This window comes from Alligator mississippiensis, chromosome 13 (assembly GCF_030867095.1).
Source record: "Alligator mississippiensis isolate rAllMis1 chromosome 13, rAllMis1, whole genome shotgun sequence".
NCBI lineage: Eukaryota > Metazoa > Chordata > Crocodylia > Alligatoridae > Alligator > Alligator mississippiensis.
In genome coordinates, this window is record NC_081836.1 from 56,861,587 (window position 1) to 56,883,258 (window position 21,672).

Consider the following 21,672-nt stretch of genomic DNA (forward strand, 5'->3'; position numbering starts at 1 on the left):
AAGGTTGCTTGTGAGACGCTCTCCAACACAATACAAAGCCACATAATGCAGCAGCCCTGCCTGGGATTACATCCACCTGCCCCATGTCCTGTATCTCTCACCAGGTCCTAAAAGTTTCCACTGATATTAAGGGAAGTTGTGGTGTTGTTGGGGGCCCTCGATCCTCTGCCAAATGTTTTGAGAAGGGATTAGTGCCCTCTCCAGAGGAAGGACAAACTAGCCCTTTTCTACAACTCCTGGCTTGAGAAAAGAACACCTGTCCCACCCCCTCCACGGAGCAACATCCCACACCCTGCAGAGATAAGAGCAGGACAGACCTGTTCTCTAGCATTGCTCCGTGCAGGGACACGGCGCTTGCAGGAAGAGGGCTGTGATCCACCTGGCTCCAGGTAAGTGAACATCTCTATTGAGGGAAAGGTGTCCAGGTTGTATCCATATTGGTCTAGAGGCAAAAGGTATCAGACCTCGCGGCAGAGGTGATACCTTTTATTATACCAACTAGATGTTTGCAAAAAAAAATTGCCTTTAATTGCAATTGAAGCTTTTTTTTCCTGCAAACACCTAGTTGGTCTAATAAAAGATATCACCTCTGCCATGAGTTCTGATTCCTTTGTGGGGGGAAAAGCATTTCGCCTGTGTTACTGGATTAGGAGAGGAACTGCCAGGGTGGAGGGATGAAGAGTACCAAATGGCATAGAGACACGATAGCCCACCGTGCCGTGGGATAAATAGAATATAATGAGATTTAGGTGGAGATAGATTGCATCAGGGTTCATATAGCCATGGAATAATTATGCCATGGACTATCAAATAGCCTATTGATCTGCTTTTTAGTGTTTCCGCTCACTCTTGCAGGTGGATCCGATTGCTCAATGAGAGTCAGACCCTAGGTCCATTTTGCTCAGTATTCGGGGTCACACAGTGGCAGAGAGAGGATGCTGAAAGGTAGAGTGAACTGGGCCTGATTAGGCAGACAAAGTTCTTTGGGTAAATCCAATCTCTTTTATTAGACCAACTCAAATAGTTGGAAAAATTCTTCTTTGCAAGCTTTGGGGTACAAATACCCTTTGTCAGCCTGAGGAGGCATTTGCAGGTGGTCTGTGCTCTTCCTAGATGAAGTAGTAAAGCAGCCAGACGCCAGTACGTGTGCAAGGTAGAGTGACCTGGGTTTGATTATGGGTTTTTTTTCCACTTTTCCAATGTATGTAGTTAGTATCAAACAAGAAGCAATGCCTGTTATCACGCAAGCTGGTTTTATACAGGTATAACTGCACAGACTATAGTGTCTTACACCTGCTTATACTGCTGTTATTGGGATCTGAGCCTAGTGTTACACACGGATATGTGGTGTCCTTAGAGATAGTCAGAACAGACTAGCATCAATTATTTCTGTTTAGGAACTGGGGAAGCGTTAGGAAAGGGAAATCATTGATCAGAGGCAATGTGCTGAAACCTGCTCTCCCCAGAACAGGTGCAGAGTATGCCCAAAAGCATTAGGCAGAAATATTGCACCTCTAAGCCACAGCAAATTAAACCTTTTTTCAAACCAGTGGGAGCCTGGGGAAGGAAACAGGCTGCGCAAATTTGTACCCGGATCCCAGAGACCTGACTCTTGGGTCTTCTTGCATGTGATGAAAATGCAAGGCCTGATCCTTCGTGGCTTTAAGTTGGCCCATTGATTTTAATGGGACAACACCGGTCCATCATCCACTGAGGCTCTGGCTTGCAATCTCTGCAGGGAGCTGTGAAAGCCTCCGCGGGGGCTGAAGTGATTGTAGGGGTCTGGTATTCTCGGTCTTTCTTCTCTCTGCGCTAAAAGCACCGTGACCTTTAAGAGGCCAGGACAAACATCGCTCATGGGGCACAGAGCCTTGCAGCGGAGGGAGGCATGAATTCAACTGGAAGACAGTGCAAGCCTAACCTGCCCTTGGCAGCTGGCTGGAGAGCCCCTCTGAGCCCCTGCTGTGGAGCCAGTGACTTGAGAATTAAATAGGATTCATTCAATAAACCAAGCCTATCATTATCCGAGTTTCCCCTTGGAAAAATCCCCACCTTTTTCTGAGTTCCTACAGCACTGAGCTGTCCTCTGATTGCGAGTCATTCTGCATTTCACAACTGATACGTGACAACCCTCCAAGCTGCGCGCGGTCCTCTGCTTGGTAGAAAACAGGGCACGCGCGGTGCGTTCAGCTAAGGTTCACTTTGCGTTCTGGCCCTTGTCTGAATCCCAGGTTCGAGGTGAAAATCAGGACATATAAAGGGCTGAAACCAACCCTTCTTTATCTGGTGGTAGATCCGAGGCTGCGTGCCTCCTTTCTGGCAGGCCCTTTACAGCTGGAAGGGGCCTGGGGATCTGGGACAGAAGTTCAACAAACCGATTCAACTTAAATCGGTTAAGTCTGATACTACATCCATCCAGGTTTATCTTAAACTGGTTTTGGCCCTTTTGAAAGCGGTTTGCCTGCACTGAACTGCTGTTGCATTGCAGATTTGAACCGGTTTCTGATTACTTACACCGGGTTATGTTTCATGTCTGGCCCTAGAGATCATCTGGTCTCACCCACTGTATTCCAGCTTCCTTCTCCCAGCGCCCGGTCCAGCTCCCGCTGAAATCAGTGGAGAGACTCATTCAGATGCTAAAAAGGGAGTCAACCATTCTGTTTCTTCTGCCCGATTAACAGCAGAGAGGATGGACTCCTTTTTGGATGATCCCCATTCAGTTAATGACAGCAAGCATGCCCCCCTCCAACCTGCTGAGATCCCGCAGGCTGTCACACCCGCGGTGCTTGGAGGACGTGCTCTTTTGTGCATTGTGTTTTCCAGACCCCATCCGAGGCAAGATGAACCATGTGCCCTGCATACTGGCTGCTGTTGTCTTCTGCCTGGGTGAGCTACTCCTTTTCTCAGTCTAATCCGGGCCTCCATTCATCGGAGCGCATTGTGGGAGCTGCCTCGGTGGGGTGCAGATTTAGCTCTGTAACTTCTGCGCAGTTCAGCAGAGCTTGAGGCTATGATGGCCTTTGATTTACAAATCTGCACAGCTCTCAAAAGATTTCCTGAGAATCTCAGGCAGCCCTATCTAAGGAACGGATCTAAATGCCCTGTTAAAAGCAACAGGAGAGCAAGTAGCACACACATAGACTCATCTTTCTTTTTAATATGCAGATCATGCATTCCTAGTTCCTTGAATGCAATGCAGCCTTTTAAAATAGGGCCCTTTCCTCCTACATACAGCATTTCCCTGTATTTGCTAAACTTAATCTATTTGCAAAATAGCTTACATATAAAGAGATGAAGAGAAGGCTCCGGGGGGACTACATTCAGGGATGCCGAACAACACACACCTGCTAAATTATTCAACTACTTGTTTCTAATGACTCCTTTTCAACGTGTTTAATCCATTTGGTTGCAGGATTTCCAAGAAGCCTGGTGAAAGCGGCATCAGTAAGTTGTTTGCAAGGGGTTTAAATATCCTCAAGATGCTAATAGAAGAATAATAGGCATGCTAAGCGCGGGATATAGCGGGTAGCTCCGAACCTGCTTTCTAGCCATCCAGGGTTCAACAGATGCCTAAAAAGGAGTGGAGGAAATAAGGCATAAATAACAAGAATAGTAGAAATGCTGGAGCAAGCCAAACCAATGAGAATACTAGAAAAGTTGGAATGAAAAGCTCTTTTAAAAACAAATAAAAAAAATAGAGGAAGAGCCGTTGCGGTGTGTAATTATGGTGAGAGCAGATGTAACCATCGGATTTGCATATGCAATCAGCAGCAATTGCTTATGAAAAAGAATAAACACTGGTTTCGCACATGCATTTATGCCCTTAATAAAAATAAAAACAGCCCATTAGTATATGGCTGGCATCTGTTGAGGCTTCATTCCTTAGGGCACGCTCTCTACGTGAGAGCTTACAGCCATTTGTTTAATGGAGGTGCCACGGCTGCAACATGCCTCCGTCTCCCTGCCAGGAAGCAACATGCTGAGGACAGGGCGCTGCTGCTTTTCAGCGGGAGAGGAAAGTCCTTCTAAATATAGAGGCCCCGATCCTGGGGTCTGGCCAAACCTCCCGCCCCCGAGCACCCAACGAGGGTGGCGAAGGTGACTGCATGGCTGCTTCTCAGCATCTCAATTATTTTGGCTTAAAACAGCCACAGGGCTGCTGCCAATCCCTGTTAGCTGCCTGCTGCACCTGTAGATTATAATATGCCAGTGCCTGCCTATGTGGGGAACCGTCAGGAACCTGGTTCCTTGCACCGGATTTATAATCCTCTGTGCACCCCTCGAGGGGTCTTAACAGACCAGAGCATCCAGCCCATAGTCTGTGGGTCTCTAAAGAGACAAGAGAGTCTGTGAGATACTGTATTTTATTGAGCTATGGCATTATAACCATGATAATGCTACAGAAGCAAGGCAGCTATCTCAGGTCATCGATTGAAAAACTGCATTTAATTGTGTGCCTTCCTTTTTTTTCCTCCCATCCCCACAGTGTCCCGGCCTTCAGATAAATGGTAAGTGACTGCAATATGTGCTCTATGGGACTAGTGTTGGATAAGCTGGATGTAGGAAACATGGCTGATTTTGCTTTTTCTTCATCTTTTCTTTTTATCAGCCACAGAACTTTGCAAGAACATTTCCAGGTATTTGCAGAAATTAACTGGATCCCTTTTAAAGCGTACTTTGGGTGTTGCATGTGTGCACAGAGCAAGTTCTGAGTCCATTTAACGGGAGATGAGAGGGGGCCATCTCCTGGAGCCCTAGAAAAGCCCATGATCAAGCCACATCTTAAAGGTTTTTACTCTGTACTCACTTGATGCCTGTGATGTGGTGGTTGCACTACTGGAGAGCTGCAGAGCAGAGATGATCTTCTCAGGGCCAGGCAGAATACAAGGTCATTGGTAGGGCTGGGTATCTGATCGCTCAAATAAAGTTTGATCAACTGCCTGGTCTAACATCAGTCAAAAATTGTAACAAAAAATTGTCAATAGGTCCAAAGAATACATAGAAAAAGCTCAAATTTTCTGTTAAAAGATGTATCAAAAACAATAAAAAATATATATATTTCTGTGAATAAAACAATTTTAAAATGTAGGGGTTTTTTTAGGTTGGAGTTTTTTATTTTTGCAAAATTGGTATAATCTTTGGTCAAAAAAAATATGCAATCCATATGCGGCATTATAACCATGATAATGGTTATAATGATTATAATGCCAAAAATATGCGAATAGTTGACAATATAAGCAGTGGTGGTCTTAGGGTTGTTGGGGCCCTGGGCAAGAGAGTCATTTGGGGCCCCTTAGAGGCTTAATTTTGATGACCTATAAGCAAGTCGGATATACTTAACCCTGGCTGTTAGTTGAGCAGAGCATGGATGTGAGTGGCAGCGTAGGGTAACTTTGACTGCCAATAAGTGTGTAAAATGAGTGTAACTCTCACACCCAGGGGCAGGGGTGCAGAGGCGGTGAGACAAGGTCAAGCCTTCTCCTGCCACTGTAATATATAGTGCACTGCTCACACAGTTCAGCCCTGCCCTGGACAACAGATACAACCACAGACCTCAAGAGATGCTGCGCACACTTTGCATCCACTGCCCAGCTCTGCTAACTATGGGCTTTTTAGGAGTTTGCAGGGTGGGTTATTTAGCAGATGCATATCCTAAAGGCTGTCATGCACTGCTTTTTTGGCCATTAACATCAGGGGAGCTGGACTCTGTTCTGTGATGAAAAGCAACAGCTAATGAACTTGGTGCTAAAGACATGGCATTAGGGTTTGCCATGGGCCTGTACATCCATGTCGTTCTCTCTCTGTCTTCACAGTGAGGATGATGAAGGGTCCTCCAATTTCACTCGCTTAGTCTGCGATAATGTAAGTACAGCGGAGCAGCACCCGGCACGTCCTCATTCTTCCATTCAGCCTTATTTTCCCTGCAATGCAGCCATCTCCCGTACCTCCCGTAGCCCTAGCAGGGGCGTTATCCCATTTGCAGAAATCACATGGGAATTATGAGAAGGAAACACAGGATTTGAGCGAGTTTCATTTCTCTTAGACGGGGGTTTGGTTTCTTTTCCAGCTACAAAACGTGTCGAGGTGGAACCGTTCCTCCCTCCACGGCGCCTTTGAGCTCCTGCTGAAGAGCAAGGAAGACCTCCAGCCCCAAGCTCTGAAGGTGTTTGTCAGCGAAGCAAACACCACAGAGCTGGAGGCAGCCTTGGACGGGTTTCTTGGCAAGGTAAAAGTGTATTTTCCTTCCCTGAAGAAAGCCTCGAGGGATTTATTTCACTCCAGCTCTTTCAAGCAGCCCGTTACTTTCTTCTTCTGTCCATTGAGGTGCTTTATTGTCTCACATTAATTATTCTCCTCCAGGGACTTTGCTTTATAGTCTTACTCTCAGCTGGGATTGCAAAGCACCAATATCTTGCTATATCAGCAGTAAAAAGGCAGCAGCCACCACTATCACAGGGTTCAGGTCCCTCCACTAAGTGCGCAGGTTGCTCGCTAGGTTCCCCTCGGCCTTGCTCGTTGACCTCGGGCAAAACACCATCTCTCTCTGTGCCCCATTTTCCTCACTTATTAAAAGGAGGCAATAGCCATCTCCAGTCTTGCAGTGTGAGGTTGCTTGTGAATAGAGTAGAAAAATGCAATATTCATTTATGAATAGTTTCACGGATACATTGGCCAACTTCAGTTCACCATAATGCAGTTTTGCAAACGCTTAGCTGAATGCACAAAGCAATTAATCTTATGATAAAGGGCTTGAACATCTCTAACTGGGAACTGTCATGGTTGAAGTAATGCTTGTAAAGCCCTTGGGGATCCCTGGATGGTTACACTCAGTCAAAAGGCACGTGTTTATGTTGCAGGTTAATGCCTCCCTCATCCCAGCAAAGCAGAAGGGCATTCTGCTGGAGGCTTTATGGGATGGGAAGCTGAGGAACGAAGAGCGTTTCAACGAGACAGAGTTTGTGGGGCCGTGGTTCCAGAAGAGGCTACGGCCCTTTTTATCTGCCATTTCTGCCGACATCCTCCAGTGCCTTCACAACAAGACCATGAGATGTGCACAGTATCAGGCAATGTACGTGTCAGGGTTTCACCTAGTGGAAGCATTAACATCACTAATCTTTCCTCTCGGGGAGTTCAGGGTGGAGTGTGCTGGAGACCGGGGCTGGATGCACGTGGTATTGCAAGGGCCTGACCTCACAAGTGTGCTCCACTGCCAATAATTGCAGAGGGAAACAGAGGGAAGTAGCTTGAGGCGATGGCAGGTCTGCGTGACATCTTCTACCTGGGCGATAGGTGCATTGGATGAACGGGCTGCTAGATACAATCATGGGTCACTATACACACGTCACTAGTATCTTGGCATTCATAATGTCAGCTTCTCTGATGAGAGGATGGGAAAGATGAATGGCGGATTCATACATGCAATAACGAGAGAGTGAGTGAGCTAGGGAAAGATGGAGTGAGAGACACGGCGGAGGTGTGAGGGCATGGTACTCAAGAGCAAGACCTATCCACCAACATTCATGGTCAGGTGAGTGCATTTGGTAGCCTCTTCTCTAAAGGGAATCAGACAGATTGCCTGTGATAGCCTATCTGCTTGCTCTCTCTCATGCTCGTGTCTTGTTGCCTTTTAAGAGTTAAAGCCCTGGACCTAGAATTTAAGGAGATGAGCCACGCTACCCAAGAGGCTGTCTATAGGAGCTTCCAGCTCTCTTTCCTGAAAGGGTTAAAAGCTGAAGGTAAGAGGCAAAGCTAGCACCCCTTTGGCTCCTACCACATCCGAACAGCAACTTTGCTCCAATACGTGAAAATCTTTGCAGACAACTCACGCACAAAGGTACTTGCGAGTGCATCAGCCGCCCAGAAACCGCTGCACTTACACAACGATCCAGACCTCCGAGACCCCTGCTGACGTTTTACTGAGGGGTTGGGGTGGTGCTTTGCCATCTCTTTCTTGTAGCTCATGGCCTGTTAAATCTTATGAGGCAAGGCTGTCTTGTGGGGTCGTATTTAACCACCCATATAATTGGGAGAGCTGTTGGATAAGCTTTCAGGCATCGCGGCAAGCAGGCGGAGGCCGAGCTAGACATCACAGAAAAGACTCCCTGCAGATGTTGTGCATCTTTGCAATGCCTAGTGGTGTCTCGTGTCCGGCCTTCGTTGGAGATGCCCCCATTGCTGCTCCTTGTTCCTCGCAGGGTCTGCGTGTGTCGGTGGCCTCACCAACACCTCTGCCTGGCTCTCTGTCAACTTGAGGAGGTTCAGCCGATACGCCGCGTACACAGACCTGCTCTCTCTGAATGCTGCGTTCAGTGGGGTACGTAGCACCTACAGCCACTTCCACACCTACAGCAGTGCAGGGTCATAGTTCGGGGGTGGGACCCTGTTCTGAATGAGCTCCAGTCCAGCAAGCTAATAATCCAGCTCAGAGAGCGTGGGGCACACTCAGATCTCAGTTACGTTGGAGCAATTTTGGATTTACAAGATCAGTCCGGCCTTGGACTCCAGTCCAGGGAGCCATGTGCACTAAGCAGGGTGCCCCAGAGCACGGCTGGTTGGGCATTTTCCAATGAAACAAGTTTTATGGCTGGTTGGGTCATGCCTGGTTCATGGTTTGAAGGCTGGTTGGCTCATTTTCCAATGAAACAAGTTTTATGACTGGTTGGTTCATGGCTAGTTCCTGGTTTGAAGGCTGGTTGGGAATTTTCCAATGAAACAAGTTTTATGGCTGGTTGGTTCATGCCTGGTTCATGGTTTTATGCCTGGTTGGCTCATTTTCCAATGAAACAAGTTTTATGGCTGGTTGGGTCATGCCTGGTTCATGGTTTTATGCCTGGTTGGCTCATTTTCCAATGAAACAAGTTTTATGGCTGTTCTAAATGAGCTACTGGCATCAGGCTGGGACAGGTCGTAGTGGTTTCAAAGCCTGCTGTCATCATCGGCCTTGACTGGCCTCTTGGCTGGTGGTTTCAGGCTTGCTTGGCTGCTGTGGAGAGTGAGATGCACTGGAAGGGGTCTTCTGGCCAAGAGCTGGAGCATATCAAAATTAGGGACCCAGTGGACAGGGCGGGAGGGCGAACTGCTGTATACGCTGTTGAGCTCTTTGTGGTCTCAAGTCATCGGTCTTGTGATCCGGAGTCCCTCCAATGGAAATCAATCCAATCCCAACCCTCTCCAACCTGGGCTGGTTTCCGAAAAGTGAAGCCATCCGTGCTCTTCCTTGGATCATCCACCCTGACAATCTTCCAAAAATGTCTTGACACCCATCTTGTTGGGCTCAAGTTTTACTTTCCTGCCCAAGTGCAGGGGGGCTGGACCCGATGATCCGTAAGGTCCCTTCCAGCCCCTAACTCCTATGAAACCATGGATCATGAGGATAGCTGCCTCTGGTTTCCCTGCTCTCCAAAGCAGATGTTTCATTCCTAACTTCCTTTTGCTCTTTCTCTTTCTTAGTTTGACGTGCTCCACAGCTTGACCGTGAAGCAGCTGGCACAGCTAACAGTCGCCAATGGGACCGTGGAGGCAACTGAAGATCTCCAGAGACTCCTGGCTTTTGTCACCAGCTCAACCATTGCCGAATATATTGATGAATTGAACAGACAAGTCAACCTGGTGAGAGCCATCCCCATACTCCTTCCAGCGTCCCGGGCTATGCTCTGCTCTGGCACCATTTGAGGAACTACTGCTGACGTCAGTTGAAATTTGGGGGCAAAACCTGTTGCAGGATTCATGGCTCTGAGATGATCAATGCTCTCCTTAAACAGGCCTGGAGGTGCTGCACAGTACCTGCTCCTTATGTCCATCCTTGGTAACAACTTCCCTCCCTCTCCAGAAGGTACATGCAGGCGTAGGAAGGGGAAATGAAGGCTGGGTTTGGATAGTGGAGCTGGGAGAGTTTGGGAGAGCTTTTATTTTTCAAAGCAGGGGTGAGGACATGAAGATAGAAAAAAAACAAGAGAAAAAAACAACAACTGGTGCAGGTTTGCTGTGCAAAGGCCCCACTCCGTATGAAGCAGGCAGCCGCCGTGCTTGGGATCATTTTCCATACCCTCGCCCTTCTCCTTTCATTTCTTCCAGGCCAACAGCAGCCTGGAGACAGAGACCAAAGCCGTGCTGTTGCAACACATCCTCGTGGCAGCGAGGCCGATACTGCGGCCAGCAAACGACACAGAGTTCATGCACTGGATGAATCCTCGCCTCGCCGGCTTGATTGCAGGGCTGAACCGAACCCACGTCCCCCTGCTTTTCGAGGGTCTAGAAGCTAGGACCTGCACGGCCATCAAGGCTGTGTAAGGGCTGTTGTCTTCTCTGTTCTTCCTAGGGCTGCTTTACAAGAGTGCTGTCATGAATTGCAGCTGGAATTTCCCTTCTTTTTTTGGCGAAAAAAAATCTAACTCTGAGATGGGTCCACTAAGACCCACACCATGTCCAGGGACAGGCGTGGTCGAGTCCCTGGAGTCCAGGCACCGCCTGACCCTGTTCTCCTCTATAAGCCAGGCTCCATGCTTGAGCTATGCTTCTCATGATGCTCTCTGGTCCCCTCCCCTGGGTGAGCCGCCAGCCTGCATCAAGGGAGACCCAGACACTTTTCCTGAAACACGTTGCTTCTCATTGAAAAACAACAGGGACAGAAACATCTCAACCAGGGGGTCCCAGACACCGGTATTATCCAATGGTGCCTTCCCTAAAAGGGTTACAAAGCATTTCACACGGACAGGGAAGTATGGTGATCCCTGTTTTGCAGACGAGGGACAGATGCAGAGAGAGGAAGCTATATGGCCTAAGTGATGCAGATGCCCTGACTCTTATTCCTATGATGGGATCAGTGCATCCTGCAGCTTCCACTGTTCATTGCATGATTATTATTGCTTATGGTGATGACCCAAAGCTGCTACATGCTGCACAATGAGGTCAAGTCAAAGACTCCCAGCTATGGGGAAAGCTCGAGAAGGCCACCAAGTTAATAAATCGCCCCCGTACACGCTCACTGCTTAGTGATAAAACTGTCTCTGGAAAGCCCAAAATATTACAGAGATGTCTGTGCTACCTGCAAGGAGCTGAAATCCCAGGAGCTCTGAGAGCTAAATGATGTGTTTGTGCTTGTGTCACAGGGTGACTGTGCTGAATAACTCCATCTCCGACTTCAGCAACCCCACGCAACACAGCATTTACCAGGAGATACGGGACCGGACAGCAAGTAAGATGCACTGCTCACAGCCAAGTTTGGCCGCCTGCTTCTGCTGCTTTTGCAAAACACTGACCTTTCCTAATACCTGCGTGTGCACGTGCAGAGATGTGTGCAATACAGTGTACAACTGCTGTTGTCCTTTGGCTCATCCCCCCCCTGAGAGTCCCACTCCTGCGCATTTATACTTTAAATTGACTGCCTTTTCTCTCTGGTTGTTTCAGACTCTTCACTACAGTGCTACACCACAGACACCAGCTTTGCTGTGTATTTGAGAGAGACATTTCAGGGCTTTGGCACTTTCCTGAATCTGAGAGATCTCAGATCCGTCATTCCACTGTCTGGCATCCAAAAGGTACAACGCATGCATGGTCTTGCTGCAGCCGGCCCGTGTGTCCGTACAGCCCACATGAGCAATACTTGAGACCCCTCTGCATAGTCAGTGTCTGGGCTTCGGAGGTATTTCTGTGTCCCTCCAATCTATCCTGTGTGCTTATAGGGCTCATCGCAGCGGTGTCTGTAAGACAGTTTCTCCCCAAACACACCTCTCCTCTTTTTACTGTCAGATGTTTCTGATGCTCTTTCCACAGCCTGCTGTCCCAAAGAGGTTTGTTCTGAAAGATCTGACTTGTAATGAGAAACCTTTACGTGCACATGTAGTTCCCATGGGCATTATTGAGGCTTTCCCCCCGTGACTAAGGCTTTGCAGAGCTGGGCCCCACAACAATAGCTCTGAGTCCAGTTCTTAGTTGACAGGTCCATTGGCGATGTCTAGGGGTGCACGCAGGTGCACATGCACCCCGAGATCGGCTGTGCACCCCCTGGAACCACCAGTCATGAACCCCCTGCTCCCCATCAGCGATCTGGTGCCCCCCCAGACTTGGGAGGCAGCAGTCGCCCATGGACAGGTCTAATCTCTGTTGCAAAACCCACCACTGAAGTGAACATGAATTGGCTCCGGTGTTGATGGTCTTGACAGAGCTGCTGAGAGCTGCCTGGCTACCGAGTATGAGCTTATTTCATTACTGGAAGTGGCAACTCCAGCTCGGATTTGGGAATACATCAGCAGAGGGCAGACGAGGGAAGTTTGCAATGCTGAAGACCTGCCCTTTGCCCATTTTGAAGCTGAGCAGCTCTGCAGCTTGTTAATCACAGGAAATTCAGGTTGAAGGGACCTCAGGAGGTTGCATCCAGTCCAACCCCTGCTCCAAGCAGGACCAGCCCCAGCTACATCATCCCAGCCAAGGCTTTGTCTAGCCAGGTCTTAAACACCTCCAAGGATGGAGAGAGATTGCACCACTTCTCTAGGTAATCCCTTCCAGTGCTTCACCATCCTCCTAGTGAGAAAGTTAAACCCACAAGAGCTGCTATTTCCAGCTGGGAAGCTCAGGGCCACTCACCCAGGCTTGAATGCACAACTTTCTGGGCTCTGGCTCACCCCGTGAGTCCCTTGGCCACAGAGCCCTTTTCTTAAAGGTGGCACTATATTTGCCCTTTTCCAATCATCCGGGACCTCCCTGATGGTCACGAGTGTTCACAGATTGTGGCCGGCGTCTCTGCAATCATCTCAGCTCCTCTTACATTCATAATCACACGAATGGCTCCTATCACGTTCCTGGGGATACAGTTGTCAGCCTTCCCCGCCCTCATCTTGACATCTTCATTTCAGATTGCAAACACGATGGCTCCCGCCGCGTTGGCCGACCTGTTCTCCAGCCCTGCGTTCCTCAACGACAATGCCTTCCTGACCACTCTTGTGAAGACCTATGAAAGGAAAGGGGACTTTATTGACCAGCTGAACAAGAAGAGTGTGGTGGTAAGTCAAGCATTTGCTTCTTACTGTCCAACAAGCCAAGCAAATCTCCACGTTGGATTGGACTTTAAGAAACACCCTGCTTGTCACATGAACTAGCACGTCCCAAGCAAGAGGATTCAGAAAGTCCCATGAATTTCATAGATGTCATAGACATTTGGGCTGGAAGGATCTCGAAAGATCATCGAGTCCAGCCCCTCGCCCCCGGGGCAGGAAGTCAGCTGGGGTCACAGGATCCCAGCAAGAACATTTGCCCTGAGAGCATTAGGCACCAAAATGAAGGAAAAGCTTTGTCTTTAGGATCTTGTAGGACTTTTCCCACAACATTTAATTGGGCTTGAAAAGGTTAGAAGGACAAAAAGAAAAAGGGAGAAAAAAATATATGCATAATTGAAAAGGACCATGGGACTGCCTCTAAGTTCAGGACTAAACTCTGCCTCTATGACTGCTGTGCTGAAGCAATAGTTGATCCCAATAAACTTTTTTTTTTTCTTTTTCCTCCAACCAGCATAACTGTGAATCTGGGAGAGGGTTAGTTGCTATAGTTGAATGCCAATATGGGAATCTAGCTGGATGGTGAAGTCCACCAAGAGAAGGAAAGGACCTATATTAGTTCTCCCACCCCACTGCCAGCACAGCACAGACTCTCCAGAAAAGGGATGGTGTTGATATCAGCCCTTGGGTCTGCATGGCAGAGAGGAAAGCTCCTCATGCTTCATGGGTGTGAAGCTGTCACCTGCAAAGTACTGTGTCCCTTTGCTTCTCTTCTAGGAGACCCTCCCCGGTGACACCGGAGCAGCCATTCTGGCAGGCGTGTGGCCTGCGGTGGTAAGGAGTGACCGTGAGACGGAGGTGGATGCCTGGCTCAGCACACGCCTGCTGCCGTACTTCAGCTTTGTCCGAAGTCCCCTGCTGAGCTCCAGCGACACCTTGCAAGCCACGTGCACGGCCTTCCGCAAGATGTAAGTGCAGCAAGGGGGGGCACAGGGAGGATTTCCCATCCTTATGCCAACGGTCACGATGAAAACTGATTTCAACTGGGAATGAGAACAAATGGCTTAGGAGTCCCCATCCAATGGTCCTGTAATAGTAGGCAAAGCCCCTAGCTTTCCCTTTCTGTCCCATTGCTCAGCAGCAAACCCATTTCAGACTAATCCTTGCAACCCCGTTGTTTCTCTTCCAATTTGCAGCGTGGACAAACTGAGTCATAACAGCACTGCTTTGAAGGTCAGCGAGCGAGATGTGTATCATGCCATCCAGGCCTATCTCACCGGTAAGTCTCAGCGTCCGGCCTAAGAGCGGCGGTGCTGTCCATTTGGGACATCAGAGTGGCCAACAGCGTGACGTGAGTTGAGATGCTAGCATGTGAATCCATACCTGCGCCTGGTGTGGGCTGAAGTGCAGAGATCAGATTCATGGGGTGAATCAGAGCTGGTTTGGGGTGGAGTCTGCAATGCTGAAATCACTCTAGAGTCTTATAAGAGGTTTTAATCTCTAATAGCAAGACTCTTAAGGCATTGCAGGGAGCTGTGGATATTCATCTCTAACTGTTATACCCAATTGCTCGTCTACAATAATTTTCTGTCCTTCATTACGTAGCGATTCCTGCCAGGCCCAGGTGCTACAATGCCAGCAACCCCAAGACAGCAAACTGGTTTGCTGCTTACCTTGGGCGTTACATCCGCTACAGCAGCGCAGAAGATGTGCTATCATTCACAAATAATGACAACACCGTGGTGAGTATCCGGTGGTCTTGCACAGTCCCTTGTCGGGGTGAATGGGGCTCAGAGCAGCTGCTGAAGGAGCCTCAATTGCTCATGGGCTCTTGTGAGTCCCAGTGCAATCAAACTCATGTGTGTACCTGGCGGTACATCTGTATCTGCTTGAATTCACCCATGGATTCACTTTCTTGCAGAGAAAGACCAAGCTATTTGCTGCCAACAATCCACCAGGCTTTATTTCCCACTCTGGGGAGACAGACCCCCTGCCCCTGAATGGGTAGCATATGCCAACATACCTGATTTGTATTAAACAGTACTAGATTTACCACTGCAAGGCACACTCAATGCAATTTCCAGCCTACTCTTAGAGTCCCTGAGCTCAACAGTGCTTAGCAAAGTCAGCAGAAGCGATATCTCTAGAAATCCTGCAGTGGACATCGCATACTTCCCTTTTTCCAGCTCCAGGATCTTGCCATAAACAGAGACAATCTGAGACTCATCAACCACACGCAAATCCCAAGGGACACAGCAGAGCTGTACGCTACCTCGCTGTTTGCCAAGAACGCAAACTTCAGTCTCATCGAGTAAGAAGGAAATATGTATTTAAACTCTCAGACTTTGGAAATCTTGCAGGCGATTGATTTGAGGTTTTGTTTGCTTTCATGTACTTCATCCGCTACTAAGAAGAGCACCTTTTGTTCATCTAAATATATAAATATATATATTGCACGTTATCTATCTATCTATCTATCTATCTGTCTATCTATCTATCTATCTATCTATCTATCACATGTTGTCTATCCATTTAAATATATATATATTGCACATTATCTATCTATCTATCTATCTATCTATCTATCTATCTATCTATCTATCACACATTACCAATCTATCTAAATATATATATCACATGTTATCTATCTATCCATCTAAATATCGTACATTATCTATCTCTCTATCTAAATATATATCGTACATTATCTATCTATCTATCTAAATATATATATATCACACGTTATCTATCACACATTACCAATCTAGCTATCTAAATATAGATATCACATGTTATCTATCTACCCATCTAAATATATCACACATTATCTATATATCTCTATAGATAGATAGATATACACTTCTATATATCTCATAAGTAGAAATACGTATCTCTAATATAGCCAAATAGATCTATGTGTACTTACTTACCTCTCTCGAATAGCCTATCCACACATCTCATGTGTTAGAGGTGAGTGGTTAGTGATCATTATACTTCATAAAAAAACAAACAAGACAGTTAAATTTTTCAGACAGCATTCAAGAAAACAAAGGATAAGTTTAAACCAAAACATTGCTTTTTTCTGCTATTCCCCAACCCATTTTCTCTCTTACTCACTTTTGACACTGAAACAGAGGAAAGGGGGAAAAATAGAGCTAGAAGGTTTAAAAAAAAATGGATTAAGTGAAAAAGGCAAATATGTGAACTCTTGAGATGGTCCGCTTGGAGTTTTTGTTGAGAAATAGGAGAATTTTAGAAAGTGGGGAAAAGCAGATAGAGTCGCACAGTTGCACACGTGCCTGGCTAACACACCTTGCACTGGGTTTGCTCCCAGCCTGCCTGGCCCGCTGCTCTGCTTTGCAAGACATTCGACTGCCATCCAGTGGCTCAGCTCCGCTGACGCACTCAGTGTCATTGCCAGGATAAACCTCCACTGCGGTCCCTCAAACACCTCCGCGCCCACAGAGCCCACCCTGTCCGACCACCAGGTAAGTGCTCAGCGCCCCGTGTGATGCCCCTGCCAAGGAACGGTACTGGGCCATTCACAGACTACAGAGGATCATCCCCGTTTGGTGTCACTGGGAGAGGGAAGCCAGATCCTGGGCTGCAGGGAGGATTTGGATTCAGGAAGTTTGGGGGGTTTTGCCTGTCATTTCTGGAGTTTTGGGTCGTAGCAGGATAAAGCAGAACTCGATAACGTCTTTCTCCCCAAGCTTTTCTTTGGTCAAAACTGCAGACTCAGTGATACAAGAATATGTTCTGGGGTTGGGGCATGTGACTTATGTTTTGGTGGCTGGGGCACAGGACTGGTGAGGAGAGGCCGAGGGAACTGGGCTGATTTAGTCTGCAGAAGAGAAGACCGAGGGGGATTGAATAGCAGCCTCCACCCTCCCTGCAGGATGGTGGATGGAGCTGGGCTGGTCTCAGTGGGGGCAGATGACAGAAGGAGCAATGGGCTCAAGCTGCAGCAAGGGAAGTTGAGGTTGGATATTAGGAAAAACTTCCTCACTAGGAGGTGAAGCACTGGAGCAGGTGACCCAGAGAGGTGGTGCACTTGCCATCCAGGAGGTTTTTAAGACCCGGGTAGACAAAGCCTTGTCTGGGATGATGTAGTTGGGGCTGGTCCTGCTTTGAGCAAGGGGTTGCACTAGATGTGACCTCCTGCAGTCCCTGCAAACCCTCATTTTCTGTGACTCTATGCATCTATATTTTAGTTCATTTAGATTTCACCAATTGGTCACTTGGAAAAGGAACCTAAAAGGCTTCCACATGTTTCATCCCCGCATCTTCCAAATGAATCCTTGGATTGTTTCAGCTTGAAATACCATTTTGTTTGGAAATTTCCTTTGACTTCATTAAAAAAAGAACACTCAAAAGTGGCCAGAACAACTTTTCCCCGTTGTGCAAATACACCCGTTCATACATAAGTAGTAAATAAAAAGAAAAACAGTGAAGAAAGTGCAATACGACTGAGCAAAGCTCTGTCCCAGCAGCATGTACTGTGTAGACTTTGGTGGACTTAGCAGCTCATTCATGATTCATCGATTATTGTTCTTATCCTCCTCTCCCTTACCATCTAGCTTGCAACCATGCTGGTTGCACAAGTTACTTCCTTCAATGCCAACACCTTGATTGCACTAGGACAGCAAGCCTTGGGCTTGACCTTTGGGCAGATTTCGAAGCTGAGAGCAGAGGACGTAGCAGAGCCTGCGACTTTGCAGGCACTTGGTCAAGTCCACGGCTGGAACCGGGGACAGGCCCAGGGGCTGGCGAACAAAGTGATCAGCAGTAACTTCACGGTAGGAGTTTGTCATCCTAAGAACACAAGAGCATTTGCTTGAAAAAACCTTCCTGCGATGATGCTGTGGTTGGGGGTCAATGGATTTTAATTGCACATTAGTCGCGAATTGTGTTAGTGCACCGTAAAGGTCAGGTCTCAGAAGAGAGTCGTAAGATCAGGGCTGTAATCACGTCTGTTTTCCGCTTCTTCTTCCAATTGCAGTTGGGCACGGCAGAGGCGTTTCACAAACTTGGAACATTGCTGCCAGGCCTCCCCAGTCATGTCTTCAGGAACATCTCCGCAGACATTGCCAAGGAGATGGCTAAAAATGAAGGCTTCCTGAGGGCCATCAGAAAGGCCCCTCGCTACCTGAAGAGAGCTTTTGTGGACAGGGTGAGCAAAGCGGTCGGGAGAAAACCTTCCTTCTTCGTACCAAGCACCTCCGCTCTTCAACAGACCAAATGCAAATTTCCCAGCTGAATGGCTCATCTGCTGGGTAGGGGGTTGCAAACCTTGGGAAGTCCGTGAAAAAAATTGAGGACCTCTTTGCCTTGACTGCTTCATTAGCAATATCTAGTATGCTGTTATTGCCTTGATTTATTCCCCCAAAACCTCCGAGGCATTGATTGGGCAAGGCCGCAGGGGAGGCTAGTGACATGTCTTCATCCCACTCTTGTAGATCATCTCCAGATCCTCCTCTCTGAATGACATTTTACATGATGTGCCTGATGCTCTGGTGGACCAAGTCCCCATCTCGTTGCTGGTACTGCAAGATGGGCACCTAGATCTTCACCAAATCCAACAGAAGCAGTGGTCCGCAGAGCAGGTAACGTGAATATTGTGTCTTTTGGACCACGTTCCCAGGAGCAAATTTGAGTCTAGCACATCTGGTCTTGGCTGGTGCTGGTTAAGTCAATGGGTCCAAGTTCTGGACTCAACCGTGGCAAGGATCTGTTCTGTTTAATACTCCGTGTAAGTCAGCCCTCAGGGGTCATTTGGGAAGTAGGACACAGGGCTGGGAGGTCTCCTATGTCTCTTCTCTCCTGTATATTCTTGCCCTTTCCGTGGACCTGAGTGCACGCGGTTCTCGTTCGCAGGCGGCGGTGTTTTTTGAGCGTGTGCTGTCTGCCACGGAGAATCACACGGAGTGAGTACCACCTCTTTTGTACCTCCCGTTTCAGAAGGGGAGAGAAAATCATCTGATTGGGATCTGTTTCTAACCCCTGCTAAGGACCGGCGTGACCGGCCGCTCGGATCAGAAGAGGGGCCGGATATTTCAAACCGAAATTCCTTGATAAATCTTGGCCCCAGTGACCTCTGGGTAGCAATTGGTTGTTGCAGGAGAAAGTAAAGAAAAGCCAAACACAGGGCCTGCAAATGCTTTCCATTAACCAAGAGCTATGGATGAGGCTTTGCTTGCTTCCCTTGAGGCCAATGCAGAGGTCGAAGCTCTACCCGCTTTCAGGAGGGAAGGCAGCTCTTGGCCTGGGGTATGCTTGCATAATCCCTCCTGATTGTGACATTTTAGGGTCTTCCAGCCTTGTAGCCCCCCTCTGGGATCGAGGGGATGGAGGCAGCGTAGACTTTCCTCTGCCTGGTCATGGGATCAAAAGTGTTTCAGATGCACTCAGTCCTTAACCCATAACTTCCCCTTCCCTGCATTTAGCCTCTCAGCCTCGGTCCTGCATGGTTTCCAGTGCAGGCCAGCCAGCAAACTCTCAGCTGCCCGGGTCTTCTCGATGGCTGAACAGATGGCAAAGAACAACGTGGTCCTGACCCACCACCAGGTAGGGCGAGACATGTCATAGCTCTGGCTGCTGATGGGGAAAAAGGTGTCTTTGATGTGTATGCAATCCTTGACGAATTACTGATGGGTTTTTGAAGCCTGGGCAGCAGGCACAGAGCTCCCACAGTGCGCCTGGTTGCAACGGGGCAGTATCCCATTCCCAGGAGATGGGATTTTCAACCCCAGTTGGCACAAACCCCGTAGCTGGTCCTCTGAGGACAGCCTCCAACCCTGTCCCTTTGCTGACTCTGATGGGGTTAGACTAGATGACCTGGGGGTTGGACTAGAGACCTGCTGAGGTCCCTTCCAACCCTAATTTTCTATGATTTTTGTCATGTCAGCCAACAAGCCAGGGCCCCACTGAACCCCCTGGCAGCATCAGCATTTCACCCCCTTTCCTGAGGGGTGCATTTGTTGAGCAGGCCCACACACACTTCAATGGCAAGACAGGGCAGCAGAGCACCCTCTTTACCCAGTCCGAATTAAACTGGGTTCTGCCCAGTAACACCAGGGTAGAAATAAGGTGGAAAAAGGCAGAGTGTTGAATGCCAAATCTGAGCGATGTGTGTGGCTGTGGAGCTGCAGGGTGTATGAATCACCTAGGAAAAAAATCCCCAATATTTATTCAGCTAGACTCTGAAAAGGGAATTTAGTTTTTTTTCTGGATCTGATGGCCAAGCAATGGTCTCATTTATCCAGCGAAATATCACACGGGGTAATATTGACCTCACACCACATGTACTTTTTCCATCAGTTGTCTTGCCTAGCCAAAATACTGGCTGCACACAACCTGACGGCCAACTTCACCCACTACCCGCGAGACCTGCTGCTTTTCTTTAAGTGAGTATCTCAAGTGAGTGCATTTGCTTTGGGGCTTAATCATGTTAGCAAGCTTCTTAAGACCCGATTCAGTAGTATTTGCTCATGAAAAGAGCTCTTATTGATGTCCAGTGACACCCAACAGTGAGCAGGGCTTGGTTTTTACAGCACAGGCCACTTGTTGTAGAGCTTGGTTAGTTTTAGAGGCTAATTTTCCTTAATGAGCCCGGTGGAAAATGAGACAGGGCAAAAGCAACAAGAGTTGAAATCTGCATGTCAAAAGGTCTGCAGAAAGCATCAGAGTTGATCAGCTGGGCTAGGATATCGTGGGATGGGCAGAATTAGTGCAACCTGCCACCGTAGATGAGAAAAGCAGGTAGTACGGTCCAACCGAGCACTGGGACAATATGTAGGAATGTTGTAATTAAAGCAATTCATTAATAGTCAGCAGTTTGCAAGGTGCAGGGTGCCAAACATGATTGACCACACGCAGGCAGTGATCCAGGCTTGACGTAAGCATTTCTAATGTATAGAAAGAGTCAAATAGAAATGCACTTAGGATTTGCATCGAGAGCCACTTCCGTGTAGTGATCCCTGGTAACATCTCTGACGGCCAAGATCTCCCAAACTGACAAAAATGTGCAAGGATAAAGGTACGAACACCGTCTTTACCATGCAAAAGAAGGGCTTGCATCTAACCCTTCACTCCCCCAGCTGTCGGCCAGTCTGAGAGCATGAATAAAGGCTACGCTCAGTTCATACTCACTGAGGAGCGTTGCAGTCGGACCTAACGGGGTCTTTTGCAGGCAACAGCAGTCACACGCCTCACTGCTTTCCTCCCAGTGACAGCATTTCCCCTTCGTTACAGCTTCACTGAAGTGCACAACGACACCTGCAAAGTCTTTTACAGCCTGGCTTCCCAAGGAAACCTCAACCTGCTGCCACGTGGATCTGCCCAAAGGACCCAGCTCCTGACCAATGCCCTAGCCTGCCTGGTAAGCCGCGTTTGCTTTTACAGTGCATCCTCTCCGTGCCCTAGCTGCACCACTCCATCCATCTCCCAGAGCAGATTCAGCGTACTTCACTGCCGTCCCCTTCCAAATATTCTTCATGAGCATTATGGGCCAGGTATTAGCACCGTCATAAATGATCCCCTCCACCCTGTTGGCCGGGTGAACTCAGGAAAGGAGCTGAATAACCAACTCCAAAACCCATCTGCAAAATGGCTTGAGGTGCCCCTCTGCCCCTTGCTCTTGGGGTGGTTTCTATCAGGCTCCTAAACCCCTACTGCACGGTCC

General features: G+C 48.2%; 1 protein-coding gene across 1 annotated transcript in view; it reads left to right on the top strand.

Moving 5' to 3' along the window:
- The first annotated feature begins 339 nt into the window (after positions 1–339).
- LOC102564233 (uncharacterized) overlaps positions 340–21,672 on the top strand; it is a 30,214-nt gene continuing 8,881 nt past the window's right edge. Inside the window, exons 1-27 of the mRNA XM_019494531.2 lie at positions 340–389; positions 2,824–2,886; positions 3,413–3,444; positions 4,487–4,508; positions 4,610–4,637; positions 5,814–5,862; positions 6,068–6,226; positions 6,858–7,069; positions 7,633–7,736; positions 8,196–8,314; positions 9,451–9,609; positions 10,075–10,286; positions 11,109–11,194; positions 11,407–11,537; positions 12,852–12,998; positions 13,767–13,957; positions 14,186–14,268; positions 14,595–14,731; positions 15,176–15,300; positions 16,324–16,477; positions 17,570–17,788; positions 17,992–18,162; positions 18,449–18,595; positions 18,867–18,916; positions 19,436–19,556; positions 20,310–20,395; positions 21,243–21,369. Of these exons, the coding sequence (XP_019350076.2) occupies positions 2,841–2,886; positions 3,413–3,444; positions 4,487–4,508; positions 4,610–4,637; positions 5,814–5,862; positions 6,068–6,226; positions 6,858–7,069; positions 7,633–7,736; positions 8,196–8,314; positions 9,451–9,609; positions 10,075–10,286; positions 11,109–11,194; positions 11,407–11,537; positions 12,852–12,998; positions 13,767–13,957; positions 14,186–14,268; positions 14,595–14,731; positions 15,176–15,300; positions 16,324–16,477; positions 17,570–17,788; positions 17,992–18,162; positions 18,449–18,595; positions 18,867–18,916; positions 19,436–19,556; positions 20,310–20,395; positions 21,243–21,369 (3,117 nt within the window). The 5' untranslated portion in view covers positions 340–389; positions 2,824–2,840. The remainder of the gene's footprint in view (positions 390–2,823; positions 2,887–3,412; positions 3,445–4,486; positions 4,509–4,609; positions 4,638–5,813; positions 5,863–6,067; positions 6,227–6,857; positions 7,070–7,632; positions 7,737–8,195; positions 8,315–9,450; positions 9,610–10,074; positions 10,287–11,108; positions 11,195–11,406; positions 11,538–12,851; positions 12,999–13,766; positions 13,958–14,185; positions 14,269–14,594; positions 14,732–15,175; positions 15,301–16,323; positions 16,478–17,569; positions 17,789–17,991; positions 18,163–18,448; positions 18,596–18,866; positions 18,917–19,435; positions 19,557–20,309; positions 20,396–21,242; positions 21,370–21,672) is intronic.